Source organism: Pinus tabuliformis, chromosome 1_2, assembly GCF_031772625.1.
Source record: "Pinus tabuliformis cultivar Carrire ecotype Pingquan chromosome 1_2, CPIR1, whole genome shotgun sequence".
Taxonomy (NCBI): Eukaryota; Viridiplantae; Streptophyta; class Pinopsida; order Pinales; family Pinaceae; genus Pinus; species Pinus tabuliformis.
In genome coordinates this window covers 501,823,253-501,846,404 of record NC_142298.1, presented here as the reverse complement: position 1 = coordinate 501,846,404, position 23,152 = coordinate 501,823,253, and the positions used below count along the sequence as shown (strand labels likewise).

The 23,152-nt window shown below is 38.6% G+C and overlaps 1 protein-coding gene across 2 annotated transcripts in view; it reads left to right on the top strand.

Annotated features, from left to right (window-relative positions):
• LOC149206539 (mitogen-activated protein kinase homolog MMK1-like) overlaps positions 1-23,152 on the top strand; it is a 193,319-nt gene that overhangs the window by 89,381 nt on the left and 80,786 nt on the right. For both annotated transcript variants that reach the window (XR_016252554.1, XM_089395468.1), the window contains exons 3-4: positions 22,219-22,356; positions 22,738-23,070. Coding sequence is in view for 1 of the 2 variants with exons in the window: in XM_089395468.1 (XP_089251594.1) it covers positions 22,219-22,356; positions 22,738-23,070 (471 nt within the window). In the remaining variant the exon portion in view is untranslated. The remainder of the gene's footprint in view (positions 1-22,218; positions 22,357-22,737; positions 23,071-23,152) is intronic.

Genomic DNA, 23,152 nt, shown 5'->3' with positions numbered 1-23,152 from the left:
ATAATTAATATTTTTAATGGGGTCCTAAGTAGAAACTTAGGAAAATTAAAATATTAATGTGTATTAACATAATTTTGGGTTAGAAGGTTCCAAGAGACGAGGATCAAGCCAAATCTAATCTTAGTCGTTGATTAGGGACTTAACCTCGGCCGTTGAAGACTCACTCAATAGGAAAAGTATAAGAGGAGGCTTGAGGGTCAGTTGGAGATAACCAAATTGGTCAGTCAGTTCGATTTTCTGGAGCAGGGTTTGTTGAGAGAATCGAACCAATGATTTGTTGCAGCGAGGGTCAATTCGGCAGAAGGCTGAGAATACATAGCAGAGAGGCAAAGATAGTGCCAGAGAGACAGCACAAAGCCTGGGAAGGTTGACGTAGAGGCAGTTGGCACTGATGTAGAGGCTAAGGAGGCCAGCGTGGGTGACGCAGAGGGCCAGAGGGTTGACGCAGAGAGCCAAGTGGCTGACGCAGAGGCTAGCAGAGCTGACGCAGGGCCAAGAGGCAACGCTGGAGATTTTCGTGGGGTAGATTGGACCTGAGAGGGCGACAGAGTCCCTGGAGAGTGACGCTGAGCAGTGGAGAATCTTGGAGCAGCTTTTGTTGTCCAGCAAAGGAGTTGCCGTAGTTGCTTTGGGATCGATCATCCGGTGGCTGATCAACCAGAATATCTTTCTCCGAGGAGAGGTACTTATGCCAAGGAAATTCTCTAAACCCTATTTGTATTCAGAAACTGCATAATAATAAAACCCTCATATCTGCTGCACTGGTTTTCCTGCATTGGGTTTTTCCGAGGACGATTCTCCAAAAAATAACAGTGTCCCTTGTGTGATTGTCTCAGTTATTTCAGTTGCTGATCTGTATATGTGTTGAGGCTGCATTTGTGTTTATTTCGGTATTTATATTTATAAATAACTTTTTAATGGAAAGAACAAGTAGGAGGTAATAAACTAGATAATATAGTAGGAATTTCTGACGTGTCAGACTTATAAATTTCAACATTCTGGTTGTTGAGAATTGCCTTTTTATTTCACTTTCTTCACAAAGATGCTGAAATGCTTTGGAGGTAAATTCATTGCCATTATCAGATCTCAAACATTTAATCTTTAAATCAGTTTCATTTTCAACCATTTCCTTGTAGATCTTGAAACATTCAAATGCCTTAGACTTTTTCTTCAAGAAACTAATAGTCGTCATCCTGGTATAATCATTTATCATTAGCATAAAATATAATTCACCATTCAATCCTTTAGTCCTCATTGGTCCACATAGATCAGTATGTATTAATTCCAATGGTTGTGATGTGAAGTGTTCTTTTGTTTTGAATTCGACTTTTGTCTACTTGCCATGCCGACAATGTTCACATACAGTGTTGTTTGGTTTTAAAATCAATGGCATTTCTCTCACAATTTTTTTTTTTGCTAATTCTAACAAGGTTGTCAAAGTTTATATGTCCCATTCGTCTATGCCATAGCCAACTCTCATCTTCTTTTGCCAAGAAACATCCTTTAATGACCTCATCCAAGGTGTATATGTCATTTGGAGCTCTACTTGCAGTAGCCACAAGTTGACCAGATTTTTCTTTTCTTATTTCACATTTCTTTGAGTCAAATAACATTGTGTGTCCTTGATCACACATTTGACCTACACTTAGCAAATTGTGATTCATATTTTCAACAAGAAGCACATCTTTTGCTATAGCATCCTTGCTTCCAAGCTTGACAATACCTGTTCCTATGACATTTGAAGATCCATCATTTCCAAAGGATATTGTTCCATCTTTTCCTTCCTTTAAAGATATAAATTTATTCCTATCTCCAGTCATATGTGTAGAACAACTACTATCGACATACCAAACATTCTTTTTACTTTGAGCCTTTAATGCAAGAGCGCACCTTTTAGTTTTCTTCTTCTAGACTTGTTCATTCCGATTCTATTGTGATTCCCTTGAGGGGAGCATAAACCTGCAATCCTTAGCCAAATGTCCAAAGTTGTTGCATTTATAACATTCTACTTCATTTCTTAACCAGTCAAATCTGTTATAATTTTGCCTAAAGTTTGCTTGTGGATTTTTGGAATAGATATTCCTAAAAGATCTTCCAAAGTTGCTTTCATAAGTATAACAATCTATAGCTTTATGCCCAAACTTTCTACATGAATAACAAAAACCATAAAAGGTGGGTTGATACTTGGGAGGAAACCTTCTTTGTGGAATCGTTTTCCAAGAGCCTTCTTGTCTATCTTGAACCTTTGTTTTGGCTGGGAAACATCCTTGCTTGGTAGATCCTTCAACATAGGTTTTCTGTGCATTTTCCCTTTCGAAGTTTGAACCCTTTTCAAGGATTTCTTTGTAGCCTAGACCAGTCTTGTCATTGTATGACCTTTGGTTGCTGATGAGCTCATCCAAAGTTTTAGAACTGTTAGCAAAATTTTGCAGAACATTTCCCTTTTTTACTTCCTTTCGAAGAGACACTATTTGGGCTTCTAGTTCTTCCCTTGCCTCGTTGCTTTCTTTTAACTCATCCCTGAGTGATTCTTCAATTCTTTTGGCTTCTTCTAACTTTACTCTGAGGTTGATGATTTCTTCTTCATTCCTTTTGTTGAGATTCTTTACCTCCTTCAATTCGATTTCCAGAGAATTAACATTTTTCCTTTCTGCTTTGAGTTCTTTTATAATTCTGACAACTTCGTTTTGAAATTCGATTTCAGTCATTTCTTCTTCTTTGTCAGATGCTTCCATCTTGTTATGCTTAGCCATAAATAATACTCTTTCTTTGTTTTCTTCATCATTGTCACTTTCTTCTTCAGATGAGGAACTATCTTCCTTGGAGAGGAATTTTTTCTTAAACCCTTTCTTCTTACCTTGGTTGTTGAAATTTTTGTGAACTTTCTTTCCTTTTGTAAATGTTTTATTCTTATGAGGGCACTTAGCAGCAAAATGACCTCTCTCACCACAGTCAAAGCATACTAATGGAAGTTTGCCTTTATACTTACCTATTCCTCTTTTCATCTTCCTTGTAATGTACGCAAATTCTTCATCTAAAAGTCCTACTTCTTCTTCTTCTTCCTCTTTGCAACAACTAGATCTAATTTTGGATACTTGTTTGCCCTTCTCGGTTTTCTTGGATGCTATGAATGCAGTTTCTATATTAGATGAGCCATCTTCTTCTTTAATCCTCATTTCATAAGCTATAAGTATCCCATGTAGTTCGTCCATACTCAAGTTGCTTAAATCTGATCTATCTTCTAATACCAAAACCTTAGGATTAAATCTTGATGGAAGAGTTTTGAGGACTTTCCGAACAATGACCTTCTTATCAACTGGTTCTCCTAATCCTTCCAAGGCATTTGTTATTTCATCTACACATTGAAAGTAAGCTGCAATGTTCTCATCTTCTTTCATCCTTAGTTGTTCAAATTGAGCTCTATAAATTTGAAGTTTTGCTTCCTTGACCTTCGAGTCTCCTGCATATATATTTTGAAGCTTGTCCCATACCTCCTTAGCTGTTTTACAACCCAATACCTTAACATAGATAGATTGAGTGAGTCCACTTATAATAAGATCCTTTGCTTTAGCATCATTTACGATATTTTTCTTACCTTGTTCATCTTTTGTTGTTGTGTAGCCCTGCTCGACAATTTCCCAAACTTCATATCCTTGCGCAAGTAAATGAACTTGCATCCTTCCACTCCAAAGTGCATAGTTATCTCCATTAAATAGAGGAATTCTATTCTTGGTGTACTCCATGATCTCCTTCCAGTTGTCAAACTGCTACATAAGGAAACAAGCTCTGATTCCAATTGTTGGAAATACTGAGGAGGGGGGGGGGGAGGTGAATCAATTTTACTTAGCAATTAGCACTTTATTAATATTTTTAGAGCATTAGTTAATCTTCAATTATTATTATTGTTGTTTAGTAAGAGTAGTAAACAACCATGCAAAAATATAGACAGTAGGCACAAGATTTTAGGTTGAAAACTCCCTCCGGCTCAAAAACCACCGAACGCTTTTCTAATAAGTTCTTTAATATTCAGCCCCAACTGAAAAGAAAGCTACAACTTGAAGCCCCAACGCCCTGGTTTCATCAGCAGTCAACTGAATGGATGTCCCAACACCCTAGCGAGCCACAATTCGCCCTAACACCACCTTACCACCCTGAAGTGATTACAGGCCCCAACTTGTGGGTGACTTCATTCACCTGCCTAGCACCACCCTACAACCCTATAGAGAAAAAATAAAATAAAAGTGTGGACTCTCGTACCAGGGACAATGATCCACATTACAATGATATTACAATGATTTTTTTTTGTATAACTGACACACTAGGACCTAAACCCTTGTCCCAACAAACTAAGAACCCTTGTCCCAACAACAACCAAGGTCATTTTCCCAAAACAAGCTTGCCTTCTTCAACTCGAGGCAATGACACAAACTCTTCACAAAGTTTGGGTTCCCAAATCTGGGACAATGGCCCAATTACAAGATGTACAATGCTTGACTTCAATTGATAAATGGGACTCTTAGACAAACTCTTTACAATTTGTATACAAGATTGTTATACCAACTGAGTTGATGGAGAATCTTTTTGTTGCTCTGGTTTGTTCTTGTATTGCTATCACTGCTTCTAACTTCAATTTGTTCTTTTGCCCTAATGCCTATGCTTGTTTCTTGTGTGATGTTTCTTATGCTGCTCCTGCTAAGGATCTGCTTTTAACTTTGGGTGTCTTGAGCTAATTTGTACCTACAAGGAAAATAGTGCCAAGCAAAACCCAATACCCAAAGGAGAATAAAACATTTAATCCCTTAACCAAAGCACTTACCTTTGCCTGCAATAGAGAGTTAGTGCAACAATTCTAGAATGACTGTAATAATAATAATATTGCAACAACAAACATGAACATACCTGAGATACTTAACCTGGTCTTCCACCTGGACCTTGCTAGATGCCACCAAGAGCTTCAGAACTTATCACAGATTTCAAAAGACTTAAATAATCCTGAACCTTTTTCTACCTCTACAACGTGATGACCTTAGACTAATACTTTTGCTCTAAAAGACTACAATACATGCTCCTAGAAACAAACATTTGTTAGATGCCCTTACTCAGTCCTAAGTTAAAAAAAATAACTTGATTCAAATCTTGATACAGGATGATTAAATATGTTGCATTAAGGTAAGACCGAGACTTGACTGGGACTAGTCTTGATAGTTTTGCGTACCTGTAGCGGCATTTGTTCCCTAGCTACACAATTACCTAATAAAACACTATTAAATTGATACATCAAACCTTAAGTAAGGATGTCATTGGTCTTATGGAGAGGAGATAGTAGTTGTTAAGGTCAGTGTTGCGAACATCGCGATCGGGATTAAATCGGCAAGGGGAAAAAATCGGGAAAAATCGGTAAAAATCGGCAAAACATTGGCAACATTAAAAAAATATAAAAAAATCATTTTTTTTTCAATTTTTTAAGTATCTAAAGCATCCACGATTTTTTGACGATTTTTACGATTTTTTGGCGATTTTTATGATTTTATCGCGATTTTTATGATTTTTATCGCGATTTTTTCATTTTAGAAAAAATCTTGGCGAATTTTTCACGAATTTTTGGTGATTTTTACGATTTTTTCAAAATGAAAAAATCGCCGATTAAATAGGCTGATTAAATTGCCATGGCGAAAAAATCGCGATTTTCGCAACACTGGTTAAGGTAGGAGTGATACTTTTTATGAGACAAAACTAATTTAATATGCTTCTTAAGATGATGCTTTTAGTAAAATTAATTAATTATCTTTAATAATTCTTAATAAATTTGATGTTAGTTGCAAGCAAACCAATGATTGGCTTAGTGCATATGATCCTACCCTAGTGTGAAGTCAATGATTGGTTTACTATCTTTGGATTTTCAAGTTATTCAACTTATACGTGGTGAGATTATGGTGAGAATCCCTGTCATATATTGACAACCGTTGGTGAATAAGGTGTCATGTCTCTACCCCTGGGGTTTTAGCCCACAAAACTGGGTCTTCAACTTCAACCTCAATTTTCTCTCAAACCAGGAGGAACCACGAGGCATACCATATATCAACGGAAACATCTTGTCAAGGAGAATCTATCTAGAAGATCTTTACACAAGATTCCATGAATTGCCATGTCAAATTTCCATGGAAGATCGGGGTAGCTCCTGGTGCTTCTTGGGTTGACATCAATGACAACCACCTATCAACATCTTAAACAAGGCTTCAACATAGGGCTTATCTTGAAGGTTTTCTATCTCCTTATTGTTGATTTCATCATTAAGAAAACCTTTTCTTTATGCTTGCATGCCTAGATACTCCTTTGTTGAACTATACCTTGAAACCCTAGGTATGAAGCATCTCTTAAGGCTTTGTTTGTGGTTTGTTTTTCCTATAAATAGAGAATTGTACCATTTTTCCACTCAAGAAATACATTGCTTATCCTTCATATATACCACCTTGAGCTAGTTGACTTAGAATATCCTTTAGGTGAACACTGGGAAGCCACGTGAGTGGTGAAATTCCACTAAAGAGTAGGAGGAGGATTGCTAAGGTGACAATGGCAATCCACCTCATTGTTGCATCTTGGTCTAGCTCCTGCCTTGTGAGGCCTCTCATAAGGCTTGCTAGAATTTGAGGCAACAGGGCTTGTTACCCATGAAAAATTGTGTGACCCCCAGGAGAAAAAGTTTCTCCTTTTGGATAGCTAGGAAGCCAACAATCCTATATGATCAACACATAGCATTGTTTCGATTTACACATTGCATTATTCCCCCCTTCTCCACTTTTTGTTCCAGTGATATTTCTCTCTCATTCAACATTATTTCTTGAAGAAAGGTGAGTATCCATTGGGAGGTGCTATAACCATTTTTGGAATCATGTGCTTTCACTTAATGTTATGAGCATACTATGAATCATAGGGAAAAACTGGATAATTGACTTATCTCAATTTTATTTTTATTCCCTTAATTCACCTGGGAGTTTAGTCTTTGACTCTAGTCTAGTGGGACCTCCTCTAAGGCCTTAGGGTCTTAGAGTGGGCACTACTAGGGAAGCATTGATTGATGTAGCATGTCCAAGGTAATCCATCCTTACCATTTTCCATCTCTCCCTATTATTCATTTCCATTGTTTGGGTTGGTGGTCATTGGTCATTGAGATTAGCACCCTTCATCCTCATCCTTGAGTTTGGGCCCAGAAACCTAGCCACAGAGGTTGATGCAGCTAAAAGAAAAGGAAAAGCATATAAAACCACACTGAAAGAAAAATGTAAAATGAAAAAGATGGTTGGGGCATAATTTAGCACGCAGACTGTGAAAATTCCTATCCTCAAGGAATCTCTACTGCAGCAAAACTAAATTTACTTCTACTTGATTTTAATATACATTATTAAGTTATTTTCTGAAAAATACTAAAGTAAATTACTTCTGCAACCTACGCCAATTTAATTTGATTACATGAAACAAGAAACTGCGCAAAGAACAAGATACATAGGACACCATTATTTTTGGACAAAGTAGTCCTCGGAAAAACCCAATGTGGGAAAACCGATGCAACAACTCTGAGGGTTTTATATTATTAAGCAGTAGTTCTGAATAAAATGTTGGATGCCCTCCCGGCAATCCAGTTACAGAGAAAAATATAATGGTGGAAACTGAGTGAGATTACCTTACTTCACCTGGCAGTTTCCGGCTGATCTGGCAGCAGAACTGGCTAACCCCGGCTATCTCTGCGTAGGCCCTGCGTCAGCCTTATAGGCTGTGCGTCAGCCCTGCGCTATCTCTTCTACCTCCTGGAGCTTTTGTGTCAACCTCTCCCGGCTGTTCCTGTAGCTCCCCGACAGTTTCGTATTTTTGCGTGACGACAACCTCACTTCTCCGCTGGCCCTTCTGGCTCTGCGTCAAGATTGCGTGGGCCCAGACTGGCCCAACGTCAGTCCCTCTAGGTGCTGTGTTGCCTCCACTAGTGGCTCTCCGCCTCTCTGCCGAGTATTTTTGAACTATCCTTGCCCCTCTGCTGTAGAATGATCACTTAGTTCGAATTTCTCAGCTTCCTAGCCCCAGAAATCGAACTCTAGATCAATTTGTTCTCTCCGTGTGTGTTTCCAAATGAACCCCAAGCCTCCATTTTATACTTTTCTTGTTGAGTCTTCAATGGTCGAGATTAAGTCTCTAATCAACGGCTAAGATTAAAACATGACTTGATCCGCCTTCTAGATCATTCTCACCCATATTTTGATTAATACCCATTAATATTTTAATTTTCCTAAGTTTAGACTTAGGAACTCCATTAAAAATATTAATTATTTTAATAAAATACAATCCGGGTTGAATTTCACCAAAGAGTATCTGAGTTCTTTAGAACTCATGTGCCTTAGCCTCTCCACCAATTTTCAAGGCTAGAGCACTTCCGATGCTACCAAAAACTAAAATGGACAAGAGTCGAGCATGAACTCTACCCCCCTTACGAGCCATCACCTAGTTCCTCAAGCATTTAATGCTTCATCTAAATAAAGGAACTCTTGAATTTCCCAACCCTAACGAGCGAGAAATTGCTTTATCTTAAAGGGGTAATGGAAAAATTGAAAAACAAGCTTGAGCTCCTAAGTTTTGTGCCTAATAAAGAAAAATCTTAAAAAATAAAAGATGCACCATACGGGTGGAAAAAATAGGCCAAGGAAAGAGGTAGCTCATGCCACTATGATTTCTCCCTCCTTACATCTATACACTTAGGATGTTGGACCTCTATTAGCTGGTCACATGGGTATGACACTTGTCCTAAAGTCTTTCCCACTCTGCAACCATCATTATCACACACACCTATGGATTGATGGGTTAACCTAGGACATGTCATTCCCCTTGGGGGCCGGAAACACCTAATGGTATTATTTATCTAGTCATCCCTAATATAAGTGAAGTAACTTGTTTACATGTCTTGATCTAGTTAGACATTTCAAGGTGATTTTTGTGTGAAGTATTCTTGTGCCCCTAACATTAGTTTTGGTCTATTGTGATGCATTAATGGTTATTGTATTTAACGATTGTTGGTTTCACTTGATTATGAGAGGTTTTTTTTAGGTGGTGTTATCACAGCAGCAAAGACCCCTTGAGAGTTGGCCTTGATCCCATTCAAAAGTACTCCAAAGGTTGTTGTACCCCATTGAAAGAGCAACTCTGACCTTGATGATGCAGTTTTGTACCTCCAAAGATGAGCATTGAGCTATGAGATGATTCCCAGGGCACGTGACTCTCATGAGTACCCCCAAATGCTAAAATGTGGAGCCATTGAGGTTTGGTGTTGGATTTATTCATGAAGTTCCCGGATGGACTCAAGATGCCCCTAGGCTGGTCTTGACATTGTTTGATGGGCGTTGCTCATTTCAAAGCCCATATGATGGTTGGTTATCCTTGAGATGACATGGGAGGGTTTGCACATCACTTTTGGACCCCAACGCTTGAGCGTGATGGTGCCACTTCACCTCTTTTACCCTTAGAAGGGTGATGTTGATGATGACATCATGGTTTTGGAGGTACTTTTGGAGCCATACCTGTTGCACTCCAAATTTTCCTTGGAGTATGGAGCACTCATGATCCATTTGTCACTTGCTTATGGCATATTGAACATTTGTGGAGGATGACATTGTAGTGGAGGACATTATTTCGCACACATGTGGGCTATTTTTGCATTTATTGTTATGACTTTGAGCTATATTGAGGTTGGCTTGTGAACTCACACTTGTTGTACACTTAAGCAAACTTGTTTTAGGTCTTTGCTTGAAAACTTGGTGGAAATAAGGAAATTTAATCCTCATATAAATAGTGGAGGCCTTATTTCACTTTTGATGATCACATATTCATCAATCTTCTCTTCCAAAAGAGTGCAAATTAGTCTCTTCTCTCTATTTTGGGCCGAAATGTGATCTTTTCATGGTGCGAGTTCTCTTGGAGATGGTTTTTGCTTGGAGATGTTTACCCGAGATTGATTGAAGTGCCTCTTAGAAGATTTTGTAAGTTTAATGCATATTTTCGATATTTTGCATATTGTATCAGTGTAGTAGGGCTTCTATTTTACGCCGTGATATAATTACTAAATCTATCTTGAAATATTGCTCCTCTATGATATGTAAATTTTTTTTCCCGAAAACGTCTAAGTGAACTTCGAGTGTGCATCCCTTAAATTTAAAATCTTCCCCCACAAGAAATTTGCTAGGGTTTAAAGAGGATGTCCTAATCATCACTCTCACCTCCACAAGGCCATTCTCATTGAGTTAACCCTAAAAGATTCCATTTTCCCATTTATGATAAGACACTAGTCATAAAAATGTTGATCAACTATCTTTATTATTAAATTTCTCCTTCCTTTCTCTTATATAGCTAGGGTTAGGGCTAGGATTTTATGGGAAAATTGCCAAAAAGTACATTTATTTTTTATGTTTTATGGTAAAGTAAGAATTGCACTTAATAATTATTTTAAAACAAAATATGGCATTGTTCCATGTTAAAGCCCTCCTCTTTAGGGCTAATGTCATAATTTATTTGTTGTTTATGCATGATTCCAGCAATAAAACTCCATTAAAAGCCCTAAACCTTTGGTGTCTATTTGAAGGTCTTGCCTCCTTTGTTGATTAACCATTGAAAGACCTTTTCTTTAGGCTGTTATATGACATCACATCCCTTATCACTAAAAATCTACAAAAGTCTAACTTATAACAACCCTCTAATTGGTCTAGGAATAGAGTATCTAAACTTTAGCATAGAATACTTGGGTCTTCTAGGCTTCATCGGTATTATATCCCAATTTATAGGCCTCTATCAATCATCTTCAGCCATTCTTATTGACAATATTTTAGGTGGGCATTTAGGCAAGCCTCCCTTGTGGTCAAACACCACTAAAGAGTAGGAGAAAGGTTGTTGAGGTGACGGTGGTGTTGAGAAATCTAGGGCATAATAGTTAGGGTTATTTTAAATTTGATTTTGTTGATTTTGGGTACCATTGTATGTGCTCTAGCTTTGAAATTTTGTGGACGGGCTACAACGCATGAGATCTCCAAGACCTAGAAATCGTTTGGAGAAATTCCACCCAGATGAGGAGTTATTAAAATAATTAATATTTTTAAATAGGTTCCTAAGTCTAAACTTAGGAAAATAAAAATTTTAATGGGTATTAATAAAGATACGGGTGAGAAGCTTCTAAGAGATGAGGATCAAGGCTGTTTTAATCTTAGTCGTTGATTAGAGACCTAATCTCGGTCGTTGATTTATCAACAGGAAAAGTATAAGGGTAGACTTGAGAGTCATTTGGAGACACACCAGGAAAATACTCAGTACCTCGAGGGAAATCGATTTTCAAGGAGAAGGAGTTCGATTTCAGAGGAAGAGTTGCAGGGTGGAGGAAGAGGAGGGCATCAACAACAATCAGTGACTAAGGAGGAGGTGACGCGTGGCATTCGAGAGATAATACAGAGGGAAGAGCATGCAGACAACACTATGGAGACACAGTCCTCACGCAGATTGAGCAGAATGACACAAAGTGACGCAGAAGTGACGTAGAGGTGGGTGAAGGGTCTCCAGGGTGTCAGAACTTCTCTAGAAGGAGGAGAAACTTTGTCTCAGGTGTTTTTCTCTGTGAAATAATTCCTTGTAAAGCGATTGTTGCTGAAGATTAATAAAACCCTCATCTGCTGCATCGGTTTTCCCACATTGGGTTTCTCTGTGGACAATTGTCCAAAAGCAACTGCGTTGATGTGATTTATTCTTGTGCTTGTATATCACTGTTATTTTCTCTATGTAATTATGTGATAACTGTAGTAGAATTTATTTTAATGTTTACTGAAGGGTTTTAGTAAATAACTTATTGTGAGAGATAAGTAGGTGAAATAAATCAGTTACTGCAGTAGAATTTCATATTAGAAATTTTCACATGGTATCGAAGCAAAGATTGGGCAATAGGATAGAAGAATTTGCTATGAGTCAGAAGCATGATGCTGAGGCATCAACTCAGAGGGACTCACGTAGATCTCTAGAGAAATAAGAGAGCACGAAGAACATGGATCACGATTATTCTATGTTAGCTTCCAGACTGGAAGAAGAAGTTGCTTGCCTAGCAAGTTCAGCCTCCTTTGAGGTTTGGTATATAGATAGTGGAGCTTCCTGGCATATGAGAGGAATACAAGAATGCTTTTCGAATTATCAGTAAGAAAGGATGAATTTTTAGATCACCATGGGGAATAAGGCAAAGTGTACCCTCGTAGGAAGAGGTATTGCAGCTTTTCAAACAAAAGTAGGGGATTGACATCGAGCAACCAATGTGCTGCATGTGCCAGGATTGAGGATGAACTTACTCTCTGTATCCCAGCGTCAAAACAAGGGCTATGATGTTTTCTTCATTAAGGAGAAAGTATATGTCAAACACCCGAGTTGGAAAAAGAAGGCCCAAATTGGAATAAGAAGTAACAGGATGTATAGATTACAGCTAGAATCTCTAATGGCACTGGTAGACAGCAGTGAGGATAAAGATTTGAATGAACTATGGCAAAGGAAGATGGAACACTTACACCATGGGGCTCTGAGAATTCTCGGGAAAACAGTATCAAGAGTTCTAGAATTAAGTACTGAACGAGATGATGTATGCAAAGGATGCGCACTAGGCAAGTATGCCGAGGCGACATTTTCCAGAAGCAACAATAGGGCTAAGAGTGTTCTGGGATTGATACACCCAAATATGTGCGGACCCATGTCCACAAAATCTCTTAGTGGTGCCGAATATTTCGTCACCTTCATTGATGACCATTCCAAAAAGACTTGGATCTACTTTCTAAAAACCAAGGATGAGGTTTTTGGTCGATTCAAAGAGTTCAAGGCTCTAGTTGAGAATTTGACAAGAAAGAAGATAAAGATATTGCGCTCAGACAATGGTGGAGAATACTCCAGAGAGTGTCTTCACCGGTAAGAAGCTTGAGGTGAGTCATTTCATGATTTTTGTGAGTTTGGCATACTGCCATGTACCCGAAGAGAAGAGGAAGAAATTGGATTAGATTGCGGAGAAAGGATATCTTGTAGGATATAGCGAGAATGCTAAGGCATATAGAATCTATCTTCCGGGGAATAAGAAGATCGTAATTCAACGTGATGTCAAGTTCATGGAGGACATCAAAAAATCCCGAGAAATGCCTTCCGAAGAGAAGTCGAAGGATGATCCGTTTGTTCAGCCACTTCGACCAGTAGAAACTAGCGCTAGTATTTTTCCTAAAGACAAAACTCTAGAGGTGGAGCCTCAGGAAGAGGAGGAGAAGATAGATATACCCACTACCAGTGGTAGAGCGAGCCGGGAACTTCGATAGATACTACGAGATGCAGAGGATTTTGTCGAGGCGCCCAGGAACGAGAAAAGGGAGCGTAGACAGCCAGACAGATACCAAGCCTTGGTGGCTTGGGTTGGAGAACCCTCTAGTTTTTAGGAGGTCGTTCAACATCAAGTATGGGTAGATGCTATGGTGGAGGAATACAGTTCCATTATGGTCAATGATATCTGGGAAGTGGTACCTAGGCTTCAAGACAGGTCAGTTGTAGGTTCGAGATGGCTCTACAAAGTCAAATACACTGCAGATGGCAGTGTAGAAAAATACAAAGCCAAGTTTGTGGCTAAGGCATTTGCTTAGAAAGAAGGGATAGACTACGAAGAAACCTTCACCCCCAGTGGCCAGGTATACTTCTATTAGATCCGTGATATCCCTTGCAGCTTAGATGGGGTGGGAGATTCACCAGATGGATGTCAAGACGACGTTCTTGAATGGGGTGATAGAAGAAGAAGTATACATTGAACAACCAGAGGGTTTTGAGACACATGAGAAGGAATCTCATGTATGCAGATTGAAGAAAGCTTTGTATGGGCTTAAATAGACACCTAGAGCATGGTACAATTGAATTGATGGCTACTTGCAGAAGATGGGATTCGTCAAGAGTGACACAGATCCTAACCTCTACTATCTGGCTGTAGAGAATGAGCCTCTAATCCTGGTTTTATATGTGGATGGTCTCTTTCTGACAGGATCATCGAGGCTCATCAAAGATTGCAAGGAGAACCTAGCCACATAATTCGACATGAAGGAGTTGGGACGGATGCATTATTCCCTGGGGTTGGAAGTTTGGCAACAGAAGGGTGAAATTTTCCTTGGGCAAGGGAGATATGCTACAAAGATTTTGAAAAGGTTCAGGATGCAGGACTGTAGACCTATGGCTACTCTAATGATGACCAACTGGAAGAAGATTGATGCATTTGAAGCTGTGTTGCACGGGTACCCGCACCCGGGGGTAGGGTTCTCGAACCCGTCCCGGGTTCCCGCACCCAAGTCCCGGATTCGGGGACGGGTTCTTCTCAGACGCACCCAAACGAACCGGGTTCTTCTATGAAGAACCGGGTTCTTCTATGAAGAACCGGGTTCTTCTATGAAGAACCGGGTTCTTCTATGAAGAACCGGGTTCTTCAAAAAAAAAATTTGGGTTCTTAGCCTTTGACGGGTTCTTGGGTTCTTGGGTTCTTCGGGTGCTTGGGTTCTTGGGTTCTTCGGGTTCTTCGGGTTCTTCGGGTGCTTGGGTTCTTGGGTTCTTCGGGTTCTTCAGGTTGGGTTCTTGGGTTCTTCGGGTTCTTTGGGTTCTTCATTAAAAAATTAATGGGTTCTTCAATATGGCTTCACTATGTCATGTTTCATGATAATATGTGTGTCCTCTAGGTTTGTTGGATTTAGTCCAAATTAATACTTCTTGTGACAATCAATTTAGGATCATTTTGTTGGTGGGGAAGGCATGATATTTGTTGTATAGGACAACTCAGACTGAAATTGAATTCCTTCCATTTTTGGATTTGTTGTCATTTGAGGCAAACTTTTGTTGACTCATTTTCACTATTTGTCCTGCTAGTTTCTTGATTACAGCACAACGCTCATGTGGTCTGCCATGCTCAAGCATATGCTGCAATATAACAAGACACAAGAAAGACCAAGACATTGACCAGATTAAGAAAATACTTGTAAAAGTTTGAACAATTCCAAATTCTAACTTCTGTGTACTAAGAATATTGAAAGCAGGTCTAAACAAGACAACTATCAAAAATAAACAGGGTATGTGTTTAAAATAGCCTGTCTGTGGATGGTTTATCATCGTATCTGAATAAGCCCAACAAATTTCCTTCTTTTTATGTATACCACATATCAATAAATTTGAAACCTGCTCCAGTTCTCTTTCTCTAAAAAATCTTTGCATAACTTGGAAACCTTGCTCCAGTTCTTTTTATTCAACAAACATAACAAGGTTGACAAAGTGGAATCCACAGTACAATTTCTATAAAAAGGTGAGCAAGAAATTTCCATAAAAATCTAAGTAAGAAATTTCAATATGATTATTATATTCCACATTTCTAGGTGAAAACCATGTATTAGTTTTAACATCGACATTTCAATGCAAAAATTTACTACTACAATACATTTTCAATAAAAGGCGATGAAGTTGAAGGTGCCCTAAAGAATTGACTTGGGTTGCACAATATTGCAGCTCAATTTGCTTGTTCTCTGTCATCAGTCAAATGAAGTGGCAATGCACTTCCACGTGTTTGTTACAATCATGAAACATAGGGTTCTTTGCCAATTAAGTACACCATGATTGTCATAGTGGAGTGTTGTAGAATCAACTTGTGATATTTGCAGATCAACAATTATCTCCTCACAAGCTACACTAATTGTCGCTCTATACCCTCATTCAATGGAGGGAAAAGACATTGCATGCGGCCTTTGACTCAGCCATGAAACTGCACCTGTACCAACCATAAAACTATATACCATGAAGGGGATTTCCTGTCATCCTTCTATTATATGAATCTTTCTACTATAGAAAAGCATGCATGCTTCTAGAGTCTATGAGATTATGATATTTTTATTATTTTTCCCTTGAGTTTGTGTCATGGAATCATGGATCAGAGTCAAAATCTCAAGGTTTTTTGCATTTTTGGAATCAAAGCTGCCTCCAATTGAGGAATTTGCTACTCGTCTTACCAGGTGCGGTCAGATTGTCATAATCGTCAAGGATTTAGGCCAGAATCGAGGAAGCAATGTCACTTGGGATACCAGCTAAGGAGAACTCTAAAATTTCACAAAGATAACCATTATTTCCTGTGTTGCACGGGTACCATTTCAATGTCAATGTTGAATGTTGAATGTGCATGTTTAAATGATTATCATTAAAGTTTTCTTGTTTAAAGTTGAAAAATATACAAATTGAAATTTCATATATATTATTAATTATAAATTTATAATTTATAAAATATAATTACTAAAATTTAATATTATTATATTACCCGACGAACCCACGCACCCTGTTTCCAAAAATGCCGTCCCCGTCCCCGCACCCACGTTTCCTGGCAACATAGATTTGAAGATAGAGAAGTCGATCCCACCTTGTACAGGAAGCTCATAGGGTCCATGATGTATCTGGTCAATACCAGGCCAAATATTTGTTACATTGTCAACACCCTTAGTTAGTTCATGGTAAAACGAAAGAGGGCGCATTGGGCAACAGCCAAGCTTGTTCTCAAATATATACGAGGAACAGTCGAGGATGGACTGATGTACACCCAAGGCAATGACATCAAGTTGAGTGGGTTCACTGACACAGATTGAGTTGGAAGCTCAGTAGATCGGAAAAGTACTACTGGGTACTGTTTCAGCATTGGATCAGGAATGAGCTCCTGGTGTAGTAGGAAACAAAAATCTATGGCTTTGAGCTCAGCTGAAGCTGAATATATGGCAACTATCATAGCTTCGTGTGAAGCCATATGGCTTAGGAAATTGCTTGTGAGTCTATTCAGAAGAATGATGGAAGCGATCAGTATTTTGTGTGATAATCAGAGTTGCATCAAGCTCTCTGAGAATCCAGTCTTTCATGATCAATCAAAGCACATTGATATCAGGTGTCACTTTATCAGAGACTGTGTCCAACGAGGGGTAGTACAGTTGAGGTACACCCCAATAGGAGAACAGGTGCCAAACATTCTCACCAAGGCCCTAGGAAGAACTAAGTTTGTTTACTTCAAGGAGAAGATGGGGATGGTGAAGAATCCATTTCAGTAGCAGAAGCAGATAGTATAAAGAGTTGTTGTGTAGCAGTTAGCAGTGATAGTGCTATGGGTAGCATGACGCAACATATTTAGAGGGAGTTGTGGTACAGATGTAGCAATGACAGTTATAGTCTCATGGGCAGCAGTACAGGTTGTAGCAGCACAGTGGATGAGGGGCAGTTGGTCGAGCATCAACAACGCAAAGGACTAATGTCGTAGATCAGTGTGATGCTTCTATTGGGAAGTATTGTTAGGGCACATTCCTTGCTAAGAGGGAGTGTTGATTTTGGGTAGCATCGGATGTGCTCTAGCTCCGAAATTTTGTGGAGGGGCTAGAACACATGAGATCTCCAAGACCCAGAAATCGTTTGGAGAAATTCCACCAGGATGAGGAGTTATTAAAATAATTAATATTTTTAATAGGTTCCTAAGTCTAAACTTACGAAAATAAAAATGTTAATGGGTATTAATAAAGATACGGGTGAGAAGCTTCTAAGAGATGAGGATCAAGTCTGTTTTAATCTTAGCCGTTGATTAGAGACTTAATTTCAGTTGTTGATTCATCAACAGGAAAAGTATAAGAGTAGACTTGAGAGACATTTGGAGACACACTAGGCAAATACTCAGTACCCTGAGGGAAATCGATTCTCAAGAAGAAGGAGTTCGGTTTTAGAGGGAGAGTTGCAGTGTGGAGGAAGAGGAGGGCATCAGCAACAGTTAGTGACTAAGGAGGAGGTGACGCAGGGCATTTGAGAGACAGCGCAGAGGGAAGAACATGCAGATAACACTATGGAGACGCAGTCCTCACGCAGGCTGACGCAGAATGACGTAGAGTGACACAAAAGTGACGCAGAGGTGGGTGAAGGGTCTCCAGGGTGTCAGAACTTCTCCAGAAGGAGGAGAAACTTTGTCTCAGGTGTTTTCTCTCAGAAGTGTCTCAGTTTCTCTGTGAAATAATTCCTTGTAAAGCGATTGTTGTTGAAGATTAATAAAACCCTCATCTGCTGCACCGGTTTTCCCACATTGGGTTTTTTCGGGGACAATTGTCCAAAAACAATTGTGTTGATGTGATTTATTCTTGTGCTTGTATATCACTATTATTCTCTATGTGATTATGTGATAACTGCAGTAGAATTTATTTTAACGTTTACTGAAGGGTTTTAATAAATAACTTATTGTGAGAGATAAGTAGGTGAAATAAATCAGTTACTGTAGTAGAATTTTGTATTAGAAATTTTCACAGATTTCTCTTTAATCATGACATCTTCTTGTGACATATTATTATCATTTAGTTATGTTTTATCATCAAGACAAATGCCAATAAGAAGATAACGATACAAACACAAGAACATTAGATGTAGGCTACTGGCTAGGGCCAAAACCTCTCCTAGAGAGGAAAACCCACAAAAATCTCTTCTTATAGAATTTCAATGAAGACTTCCAACTTCCAAGAGCTTGACCTTGACCAAACCCCAGGTGGTGAGCCAGCCAAACCTCAAAAGATGTCTTTGCAAAAACCAAACTTAGGAAACTTTAGTTCTTCCTTCAAACTCGCACGTGTAAGCAACAAAGACAAAATTTCCCTTCCTTTCATAGATTCACTGGCCTCCCAAGAATTCACTCCTCTTCCCACACAATTTCGTTAGATAAGACCTCTCTTTTCTTCGTTTAGGATCAGAGATAACTTGTTCTTCGATGTGTGTTTCAAATAAGGTGAGGTTCTTCTTTTTATAGGCCTCCATGAGAGTGAATTAGGCCTCTCTAGGCCGACTTGAAGAGGGTTCGCTGACTCATCACTTGGAGGCTTCTAGACATGACATATTACATTAAATATTTTTCCTTCTTATTACATGGGCCCTCAAAGGGCTAGTATGTCATGACCTTGACTCTTGAACGTCATGACCTTGACTCTTGACTAGACAACAAGACCCCTAGAGCACTCAATGGGTGCTTTGATTTAGGACCACAACATGATTGGAAAGAAACCCATTTCAATAAAATAATCTTTTCTTTATATATATATATATATATATATATATATATCTATATATCTATATATATATATGTATATGTTGATCACATCACTATAGAAGGCACAAATTATGGATCTCATACCATAGAGACTTATACTATCTCCACAGGTCATCGTATATTCTTATGAATGACGGTAACTGATGTTAGATGAATACACCTTTTCGACGGCCTAGATTGCCTTTCATTATTCATATAATTTCTTCTTGACTTTCGAATGCCCAAGACTGATGAAAAAGCTGGTAGCCAATTCTACAGAATATCTTGGCTCCTTGTCTCAAGAGTAACTGTAGCTTTTAGCTTTTAGTCCAGAACTTCTTTGAGACTATACCATACGCAAGAAGATTCTTCAAGTAATTAACGTGCTTAGGAATTCTAGTTCCAAGATGACACTTATGTATAGGAAGAATACCACAGAGCTATACTTCAAAATTTCGGGTTAATGATATAAAGTTCTGCTCCTTTCATACACAGAGTGATGCCACAAAAAATCTCGGACCATACAAAGGATATTTCTCTTTTCTAAGGTTAGTGTAGATGCCAATAGATAGTGCCTTTAGAGTAATTCTTCCATCAAATTCATTGATCAATAATTACCAAGGAGTACATACCAGAGATGTGAATTTTGCTCAGGAAAGAAGGGGATTGCAGACCTTGTGGTCTTCTTCAGATCTTTGCTCCATTGCCAGAGATTACGGCTTCCTTTAGGCTTGTAGACGAGTCTGTTGCTCCTCCAGAAATGTCATCCTTATGCCCTTGCTACGATAGATTAGGTCTGTGACCTAGTAGTAGAGGTTAGGGCTAGGAGTGCTAAAAAGGCTGTGATCTTCTTGCCAGAGAGTGCAGATTTGAGAGTGGTGTACGATGAGTCCTTAGATCTCCTTGAACAAGACTAGTATGCCCTCCAAACAATCTTGCTCTTGCACTTTTGTTTCTGCAATAAGGACTTGATGAATTGAAGCCAAACTTGATCTTCTTTCTGCCCTTTGATCAAAGCCCTTGCTCTAATAACGTGTTGATAAATCTAGGGCATAATAGTTAGGGTTATTTTAAATTTGATTTCTCTTTAATCATGACATTTTCTTATGTCATTATTATTATCATTTAGTTTTGTTTTTTCATTAAGACAAATGCTAATAAGAAGATCACGATACAAACACAAGAACACCAGATGTACGCTATTAGCCAAGGCCATAACCTCTCCTAGAGAGGGAAACCCGCAAAAATCTCTTCTTATAGAATTTCAATGAAGACTTCCAAGATCTTTACCTTGACGAAACCCCAAGTGATGAGCCAGCTACACCTCAAAATATGTCTCTGCAAAACCCAGACTTAGGAAACCCTATTTCTTCCTTCAAATTCGCATGTGTAAGCAACAACAACAAAATTTCGCTTCCTTTCACAGATTCGTTGGCCTCCCAAGAATTCGCTCTTCCCACACAATTTTGTTGGATCAGACCTCTCTTTTATTCATTTAGGATCATAGATAACTTGTTTTTCAATGTGTGTTTCAAATGAGGTGAGGTTCTTCTTTTTATAGGCCTCCATGAGAGCGAATTAGGCCTCTCTAGGCCGACTTGAAGAGGGCGGGCCGACTCATCACTTGGAGGCTTCTAGACATGACATATTACATTAAATATTTTTCCTTCTTGTTACATGGGCCCTCCAAGGGCTAGTACATCATGACCTTGACTCTTGACTTGACAACAAGACCCCTAGAGCACTCAATGGGTGCTTTGACCTAGGACCACAACATGATGGGAAAGAAACCCATTTCAATAAAATAATCTTTTCTTTTTACAAATAAATTTTCTTTTCTTTTCTTTTGACAAGTACATCAATAATTACATCAAGTCATGACTCAAGTACAAATTATGAAGACCGACACTAGTTACATTTCAACAAGTGGCAACCGATCTCTTGTTTTCCTAAGGTTTGGTTCTGCCTAGTGGGGCTTTGCACTAGGCCTGCTAGGTTTTGGGGCAATAGGCTCCATTGGTCCAAGTTACTCTCCTGATGAAGTTCTTAAACAATGCATTGGCCACTTCATGGTGATTGATAACTTGTTTGAGGAGCCTTCTTCTCTATATCTTTGCCTAGCATTGACCTCTAGCTCTAGAACACCTTGACATCCTTTCTCCCCATCATGGTGTGTTTTTGGCGCACATCTCATTCTATACTTGTTCACTTTAACTTTATACATAGTTATTTTTCTGCATTTGATAGAGCATCATTAGCAGCTACTTTTGCTCTCTCACTATGTTTGGTTCATGGATGTATGTTTTAGTGTCATTGATCTACTTATCATGGTCATTTGTTGGACATTAATAATATTACCTTATCCACATTTCCTTTCGCTGGAGGAAATTGTTGATTCAAGGCTTTGAGGTAGTCAATGTTTGCGCTCAGGTGAGCAGCCTCTGAATGAACTAGAAATTCTTCTAGACAAGCATTAAGGGTCCTAAGCAATAGGTTCTATCAACACTAGGTGCTTCATAGTTGGTCTTTAGTGGATACCTTTTCCTATGCTTGTGACAGCATTATATTTGGTGTAGTTCAGTTATGGTTTAAAGTAGTCTATGTTTTGGTCAAGTCTTGTTTCATCTCTTTGACATTGTGATATATGGTCAAAGAAACTGAAAATGCCACTAGACAAGCATGGAGGGTCCTGAGTGATAGGAGTTCTCAGCACTAAGTGCGTCATGGTTGGTCGTAGGTGGAGTCTTGTTCCTATTCCCGTGTCAGTGATATATTTGGTGTAGGTCAGTAACGTCAGTTTATGGTTTAAGCTTTAAGTAGTCAATGGTTTGGTCAGTCCTTAGTTATTCTTTGGACATTATGCATTTAGTTTTTTTGAGTTTCTTCTGCAATTTGTTTTATAATAGTAATATATAATTTCAATGCAAAAATAGTAATATAGTGGGTTTAAATATTTAACCAACCAAACCATCCTAAATAGTCATTAACACTCACTGAGTTATACCTTGGACTCTTCCTATATATCTGACTGAGTTATATATTGTAAACATTTACATGGCACTCACTGAAAGTTGTTTATCTTGCATGTGGCACAGGTTATTTCCATCAAGGACATACTGCTTCCCCCTCAACGAGAAGCTTTTGATGACGTGTACATTGCATTGGAGTTAATGGATACTGATCTCCATCAAATTATCCGTTCAAATCAGGCTTTAAGCGAGCAACATTGCCAGGTTTAGTCCTTTACAAACAACACTATATTATCTAGAAAAGATTCGATGAAACATTATCTTGATTCTCATCTTATGATATGTCTGAGCTTGAGATCATGTCCTATAGGCACTTGATAAATTTTAAATTAGTTGCTTAAAATAACCAAGTGGATCCTGACAGGTTCACGTGATCAAGAGGACTTTACGCTACCAGAAAGAGAAGCTTAATATGGATAGTGCATTCTCTACTATTTTTACAACCAAAAGCACCTCTGCTTTGAATTAAAAAGTAAAAAAAATATAGATCAAAAGAATAAATGTGTCACCAGTCTGTAAGGAAATGGTCAAGTTGTGATTCATGTCATTGAGAACTAATTATTTTGTCAAATCTTTTCTCTGCAGTACTTTTTGTATCAGATTTTGCGAGGATTGAAATATATACATTCTGCAAATGTCCTTCATAGGGACTTGAAGCCCAGCAATCTTCTACTGAATGCAAATTGTGATCTCAAAATAGCTGATTTTGGACTAGCACGTACTACATCCGAAACTGACTTCATGACAGAGTACGTGGTTACACGATGGTATAGAGCCCCAGAATTGTTATTGAATTCACCAGATTATACTGCAGCTATTGATGTGTGGTCAGTAGGTTGCATTTTCATGGAATTGATGAATAGGAAACCCTTATTTCCTGGCAAAGATCATGTGCATCAGCTCCGTTTAATAACAGAGGTAAAATCCTGGATTCTTTAAGATTGGAAGTTTTCTTTTTCCTGATGTTTGATTCTTTGAGGTTTGCAGTTCTATTTAGCAC